The 7,904-nt window shown below is 43.6% G+C and overlaps 1 protein-coding gene across 2 annotated transcripts; it reads right to left on the reverse strand.

The window, feature by feature from the left end:
* Positions 1–1,935: 1,935 nt before the first annotated feature.
* gpr61 (G protein-coupled receptor 61) lies at positions 1,936–7,904 on the reverse strand. Of its 2 annotated transcripts, XM_075476596.1 has the most exons (3): positions 7,504–7,904; positions 6,548–6,691; positions 1,936–5,796 (listed from the first exon to the last, which is right to left on the reverse strand). In XM_075476596.1, exon 3 carries the CDS (start codon positions 5,540–5,542, stop codon positions 4,118–4,120), a length of 1,425 nt encoding a protein of 474 aa, XP_075332711.1. In that variant the 5' UTR covers positions 5,543–5,796; positions 6,548–6,691; positions 7,504–7,904; the 3' UTR covers positions 1,936–4,117. The 2 variants fall into 2 exon arrangements, with proteins under 2 accessions (XP_075332711.1, XP_075332712.1); XM_075476597.1 differs by lacking the exon at positions 6,548–6,691.

The following is a 7,904-nucleotide window of genomic DNA, read 5'->3' on the forward strand; positions in this document are numbered from 1 at the left end:
TTGAAAAGCAGGAGTCTGTTGTGGTGTGAGAGCGCCCTCAAAGGACTCACAGCTGAACTGCAGCTAGTGATATGAAATACGTAGAATTCGTCCACTCTGCATGAGGGAAAATGCAGACGTCTGCAGTCAAGAAGTGCCGCAGTTTTACATAAATATAACACCTAAACTTCTTTCTGGATGGCTGTGATTGAAAACATCGCACATATTGGACTTAGTTGCAACTGCAAGGTGGCGAATCGCTTCAAAGTAACATGAAGAAAAAAGTATTTTTTATTAAAACAGTTTCATGTGATATTCCAGATCATTACACCTAACGCCAGACTGTAAACCCCTCTGGAGAAGAGGTGAACTTGGGTCCAGTATTTTAATTAGTCTTCCCAATCAATAATAAATCACTTTAGCAATCAATTAAATGACAACCCGACAACTATTTTCTTTTCTTTTCTTAATGTATCAGCATTCTTTAGTAAATTTTCTTGAAATTACCCAAGAAATTCCTCTCCAGAAAACAAAGCTAACAATCATCTCGACACAGCTCTGTAGGTTCAATAGTTTTCAGCAAAACTGTCTTTTCAGTTCCGAAAAAAATCCATTAGACTGATTGCACCATATGACCATATGATGAAAACTGGACTCTGAATAGTTTGCTGATATTCATGTAAGCATAAACAGTAAGGACTAACACCCCCCCCCCCCCCCCCCCCCAAAAGGGGGGGGGGGGGTCCTGAGATACTGTGTATTAGTTCAAAATTATGAAATTTCTCACCTGAATATCTGGACAGTGAATGTCAATGGCTGTATGTGTCTGGTTGGTCCACAGATTTTTGGTATTGAAATGCAGCACTTATGTTTAACTCTATAACTTTTTCCAGAGCAGCTTCAGTCTCCTCCTCCTTATCCCGCCAAATAAACTCAACACTCTCATTTTTGCAGGTTACCAAGGCAACAGCTGATTTCAGGAAGTCAGGGTTTGGACATAAGTGACAAATTCGTCTGATTGAGTTTATCTCTGATCCATCACTGCCGCCATCCTCCAAACTGTTTGCTGTTTATGTCCTTGTGCACGATAGCAGCTTTTTGTTTGAGTGTTTTTGTTTTCTATCCAAACTCATTCACCGATTGAGTACGCTGTGAACCCAGTGACCCTCTGGAGTGACGCGATGGTGGCGCCTGTCCTTGAGCACTGTGACTGAATGTGTTGTTGCCTGTCACAAAGGTCAGGCTGATTGAAGTGTTGCTGCGCACTGCAAGAGGCGTCCTACTCTGCTCAACATGAAAGCCATGAGTCACTGTGTCCAATGGGGAGCAGCACAGGAGAGCGTATGAAAATTTGGATGATCAGAAAATCCAGGAGGATGGTGAAAAACAAAAACATCTCTATTTCCCAGAAATATTGACTCGAGAAAATATAAAGAGGATCTCTTTCTGGTGAAATGAACAATCCATTTCTTTGCTCCGCTATCTTGACTTATGTTTTCACATTTCTTTTTTTTTACCCCGTCAAATTATAAGTATTATATCCAAAAATCAGGAGTGGATAATGGCTTAGTTTTTTTTTTCCTCAGAAGTAACACACCCAGTGATAAGAAAGTTTGAGTAAAATTGTTGAATCATGCCAATAAAAGCTTGGCTTAGTCGACTTAGTGTTTCAGCATTCCACTTTCCTGAAAATGTCACTTCTCTTTCATCCTGATCTTAGTGCTTCAGTTCACCTCTGTGACGCTGCAGCCCCTGCTTGCACTACACACCCACACACACACACACACATGCGCGCACATGCGTGCACACACCTACACACACGAACACCCAGAAGCACAGAGCAGGAGGAGGCAACTGGAGGGCAGGAGAGAAAAGACAGGATTGTTGGCTGCTCATGTGATTTGTAGGATTATTGATCTGAACATATTTATAGCAGCAACGACCACAACACTCGAGTTAAAATTCTTGCTGTGTCTTTAATGGTTTCAGCTGATGGGAAATATACAGGGGAATCTTGACCAAGAGAAAAGAAAGAATCCTAACAGTCTTTCCAGCTTTGGTACAAAAAGACATACAGAAAGGAAAACCACCATGCTGGTGACTCACAATGAACAAAACTAGAAATAAATGTTAAAAAGGTACATGAGTATTCCTGAAAGCTAGGATTATAATCCACCTTTAACCTTCAGAACAGGTTATTTCTCCATCTTTGTAATCGACAGATGGTGGGAGAAACAGAGCTTAAAGTATTTCACGAGGTTGGTCAGGGCAGTTTTGCTGCTGTCTGGGGAGATTAAACCCTTGTTCGTGGGCGCTGGTGTGATAAATCAAGGCGATTTTTGTCATTTTATAGCACAAATTTGTGTAATCATTTTAGTTGATAAATTAATTCAAACATGCACATGATACAGAGGACTATGTTTGCTTCTTGCTCAGTGTTAACTGTTGCTTTTGACACCAACTAGATTCTTGCCACATGTTATTGCAAAATAAACATTTTTAAACAGTATGGAAGGACAGTGCTGCCTGAAAAGCAGTGTGCAACAAAGTGATACAGCAAGAAAATTAAGAACGTTATGTATACCCCTGACAAAGGGACCTTTTTGTTGTTCTGACTCCCAGCATGCTCTGAACCCTCCCTGTATGCCTTGTGTTGAAGGTCTTGTGATCATGCCAACCGTCCCATATGAGGCAGTCCAAAATAGATGAAGGCAGCAGGAAGGAGCAAGTATAAAAAGAGACCCAAAAAAGTGTTTTTCTTTCGGAGGTTTGTGCCTTTTTTTCGTCATCTTTGGAACATTTGTCACTGCTCGTGTGACTTGTGCAAAGTGTTTGTATTCCACCTGAGATCAGAGAAAGCGCTTCCAGTGTCTTATACTTGTTGGTAAAAGAGGCCAAAGGCAAAGCTTTCCATGTGTTAGCATTGTCACACCTGTGTGCTGTGTGTAGCCACAACAAGCCTGGTTGTTTATTGCACAAACACAAGAGCACTCACACTGCTCCAGTGTTTACCTGTAAACAGACATCACAGGGTAATGGGGACTGGTTGTCCGAAATATTTCACGGTGAGCTTTATTCCAAAGGCTATTAACGTGCTGCAGCCACAGTTTTTAAAAGCCTAAAAACCCTGAACACCGCCACCGTCAAACAAACTAAACCAGCCACAATGTTTGTCTTTGAGCTGAAATCACGAGTCTCCCATTTTGGTGAGGAGGTGATAATCACAAGACTAAGAACAGATAAACATGATAATAACATTCTGGAAAATGGTTAAAAATACTCTGTCAGCCTGTTTATTATAAATACCAGCCACAGCAGCAGCTGTGAAACAATCCTGTTCAACAGAGTAGATATTCCAATCTGAAAGACTTTTTTTCTTTGAATATTCTGAATATTCTCTCCTTTATCGTGAACAACATTTTTAGATGTAGTCCACATCTAAAATCAAAGAAAAGGAGTTTTACATGTGCTGTTTCAGTGCAGAATGTATTTGTTTAGATTATTAGATGGTTACTTGTATTAGTGATAAAACTACACAGAGCTTTCTGTATCACTGAGTCATTTGGAGTAGATTGTCAAGAGGCTTTTTCAACTTTGAAAACACAAACATAAGTGAACTTGAATTAAACTTAAGCAACAACTGGGAGGACTAAAATGCAACTGGAAGTACTTTATGTTTGGTGTAATAGAAATTATATTCTGGCAAAGCTTTGATCATTTTGATGATTTGAAGCTTGTGTTGGATTATGAATGGAAAATCAAATATTCAATATTCAAATCCTCCTGAAGTTAAACTTTTGCAAAGCTTCAGAGCCTCATGAAGCTTGTAACTTCACTCAAACTGTGACCAACACATCAAGGGTTTAGTTTCTGTCTGCTGGCATAACACAGAGCACAACAGCCTTACACAGTATGGCTCCTCAAATATGTCATGCTGCAATAAGATGATGCAAATGTATCTTTCATTGAAAAGCTACATCATTTCAATTCTTCAAAGAAGATACCATGTTTTGCAGTTTAATGGACTTTTTATCTTAAAAGCATCTTGCAGCATGAACAAGGAACACTAGAAAATAAGAACAAAACTAAACATATTTATTGGATTATTAGATGGCATGATAGACAGTACATGAGGCAGCTACAGCTCTGGTACAGTTTTGCAGCAGTTCTCTGATACACAAAGCTCATTGTTCAGCTGCTGCTGCTGCTGCTGCTGCTGCTGTATGAACTCTGCGGTTTCCTCAAGGATCTGCCCTGGGATGTGGAAGTCAGCTGGCGTGTTCTGCTCAACAGCTGATTCCTGAAGGTCCTCAGTCTCTGGTTCTTCAGGGCTAGCTCTGCTGTGAGAGTTGCAGGGCTCCAGATTGCATCCAGTGCCCTGGAGGAACTGCAAAAAGTTCTCCTCAATAGAGGCCTCACGGCTGGGCAGCTGCTCTGCTTCACTTGGTCCAGTCCTCTTGAAAAGGCAAGCCAGGTTGCGGCTCAGCTCCTCACGAATCTGCCGGTTCAAGCAGCCGTAGAAGAAGGGGTTGGAGGTGAAGCAGAAATACCCAATCCATGTGACCACATCCTCCAGCTGGGCCAGTGAGGCAGGAGGGGTAGACATTACAGCCGAGTAGAGATGGAAGGAGAAATATGGCAGCCAGCAGCAGAGGAACTGACCTCCCACTGCCACTAGAACCATTGCGGCCTTCCCACCGCTGAAGGTCCTTTGAGGGGTTGCACGGGCACCAGTTCCTCCAAGACTGGCTGCCATGGTGGAATGGCTGCTGACAGACTCAGACCTTTGACGGGGTGCGTCCATCCAAGTGGGGTGGGGGCCGTGATGCATGGCTGCAACACGGGCCACCTTGAACATATTGCAGTAGACCACCAGAATGATCAGCATGGGGCACAGAAAATAGATGATTGTGAAGAGGGTCATGAAAAGCAGGCGTGTGGTCCTTCCTCCTGTCCAGTGGAGGGAGCAGTGTCTCTGACCAGGAATGAGGATGTCAGGAGACCCCAGAGTCGGGGTTCCCTGGAGCAGCCATCCTAGCAGGGGCAGTATTGACATGACAACAGCTTTTATCCAGATTCCCACCAGTACCATCACCACCACCCCCACTGTCATCTTAACCTCGTGACGCATGGGGTGGACAATGTAGTAGTAGCGCTCCACATTAATGGCACAAATGGTGAGGATGGCAGCACTCACTAGACACACACTCAAGGAGAGGTAGCTTCGACACAATGCTTCATCCACCAGGATCCGGTCTGACACCATCCCCAGAGGCATCACCAACAGCGCTGCCAGCAGATCCACTAAACAGAGGTGGAACACGAAGGCAAACTTACGTAGTTGTGGCGTTTTAGTGATGACAACCATCACAGCCAAGTTCCCCACCACTGCTAGAACGTCCATGATGAGCATGGCACACAGTGCCAAGGACTGATTCAGATCTATCCCATATTGGGCGCTTGTGATGGGTGCAGTCCCGTTAGAGATATTCGGCAGCAGTGAGGCTGGAAATGTGGATAGAGATGTGTTCCAGGTGGGGCTTGGTGTGATGGATTGCTCCATGAGAGGATGGGATAAAGAGGAGAGAGTTCGCTGAATTTCACGGGCCCATCACCCATCCTCCCCTGTCGTAGGGAGTCACTGAGAAGCTCAGGTGGTGGTCTCTGCCATGGTGGCTGGAAGCGTATAGGCCCTGACTCCCATGGATTTTAGCCTGGAGTTCTGCAGATGATCACACAAGCTTTCATCCACTTGAAGATCAGCTTATACTGAAGGTGTCCTTCTCTCTCCAATAAACTACACTCAGCTAGAGGGACCTGAAATAGAAGAGATGTTAATGTCTAGTCAGGCATTACAGAATAGTGTATTTTATTTTGAGTCAAAGAATTACAAAAACTACTGCTGTTTTTCACTAGACCAAAAGGTGTTAATATTCACGATCATGTTAAAGTTTCAATAACCTCGGATTGAATGTCTTGAACCTGTAAAGATGCTCTTTTCGATATTCAGATCACAAGCAATTCAAAATTCTTTGCTGTAGCAAAATAGTGAAGATGGTTTTAAATGCATTCTTGTGTAAAGCTATGACCCTTTAGTGTCTTTTTGAAATAATCAAGACTTGTTTCCAGCCAGGGTCATAATTTACCATATATCTGACATCTGCATCCTCAGATGTGTGTTTTTAGGGCAGCCAGCACCCCAGGGAGAAGCTAAAAGCACAGACTGGACCATATGTCCCCATTAAGTGAGTGAACAAGAAAATGTGGATGAGCAAATAAACTGCAAAACTCAGCATTTCAGAGCTCCCTGCTGTCTTAAGTGATGCTGTGAAAGATCGATGGATGTGTTTCATATTAGGACAATCCTGACATGGCTCCCTAACATTGTATTACTTTTGTAGACAGGGCGTCTTTACAGTTATCATAACAAACTGTGAAAAAAAACTCCTTCTGTATATGAAGCGGTATTTAATGGTATTAAATGTATGTATATGGTGGTGGAACACCCTCAGCAGTGAATATCAATGTGTGCCAGTTGAGTAGGCAGTGTTTGCTGTCATAACCTCACCTGGATGCAACCCCACACACTGTTAAAGCTGAGGAATGAGCACCAAAGCCTTGGTACATTTCCATATGCTGCACACCTGCAGGTGCAAGTTTTCCATTCCACAAGTGTGACAGACTTCGTCCCTGCAAGGCGCCTCTTCTTTTCCTGCCCACATATTGGCATATCGGGCACAATAATCAATGGATAGATGCAAGGGAAGGTTAGAAAGGTAACCTTTGCTTAATAGGTCAAATTGTTAAAATCACCTTCAACCCACAAACAACTATGATGCAGAAACAACTGTTGAGCAGCCTTCTGGGAACTGTTACTCTAATCAACACTAATTGTTTTAAGGGAAACAAATTATCACCACATCGCCCCAAAGAGAAGCGGTTTAGACTCTCAAAGGGCCTTTTATTCAGCTAAAATCCCTCTAAAAAGCAGAGCCATTTTAAGCTGGTTCATTCTATCAAGTCTGAACCACACAAACAAAACTATTTATTGAGGGAAGGAAAGAGGGATTCAGCTCAGTGTCCTGGATAATGTAATCAAATCGGCGACAGCAGTGCAATTTAAGTTCAAGTCTGTTGTACAAGCCACAAAAAATTCATACAAAGCTACAGTAGAAGGTTGTGCGGAATCTTGGACTGCTGACTTGGAGCCATATGACCCTATCATATGCACATGACACTCTGTTTGCTGTGAGGAGAAAACTAGCCTGTTGTTCAAGTGTGCCTCTCATTACAAAGCAGTTTAACTGCCCTGCAGCAACACGCAAGCCACAAGTAGGATTTTGCATGTGAAGGGAGGCATCTATCACCAGATATTTTGTTCTTTACATGAAAACACACAAAATCGGACAAAATACTCTGCCTCATGAGTCACATTCTCCACCTCTTCCCACCTTCCCACCCACACACTCTGTTAATGTGGCAGGTATGGCTGGAAATGAAAGTGATGATAAGTCAGTGACATACCTCAGTCTGGAGAGGGCTGCTTCCTCCTGTGCAGGTTCACAGTCTGCTGAGGCACAGCCGACCTGTTTCGCTTTCTCAACCACACACACAGCAAACACTGATACACACCACGTCACAGGGAGGGAGGGAGACAGGGAGAAGGAGGGGGGAGGAGGAGAGTCCTGTGTCTCCTCCTCACCTGGCCCCTTTCATCTCGTCATCATGCTGACCACCCGCCTCTCTCTTTCCCTTCAAACACAGCACACACCTCCGTCCTCTCAGCTCTCCCCTTGCCAGGTTTTCAATCCACGCTGGGAAGTCAGAAATTGAACAGAAAATTAAAGGAGGAGAGGGGCCCTGTTTCACAGCCAGTGATGCACAAATAGGTGGACACAGACCGTCCTCCACCTTACACACTTTCA

This window comes from Odontesthes bonariensis, chromosome 10 (assembly GCF_027942865.1).
Source record: "Odontesthes bonariensis isolate fOdoBon6 chromosome 10, fOdoBon6.hap1, whole genome shotgun sequence".
In the NCBI taxonomy this organism is placed as follows: Eukaryota; Metazoa; Chordata; class Actinopteri; order Atheriniformes; family Atherinopsidae; genus Odontesthes; species Odontesthes bonariensis.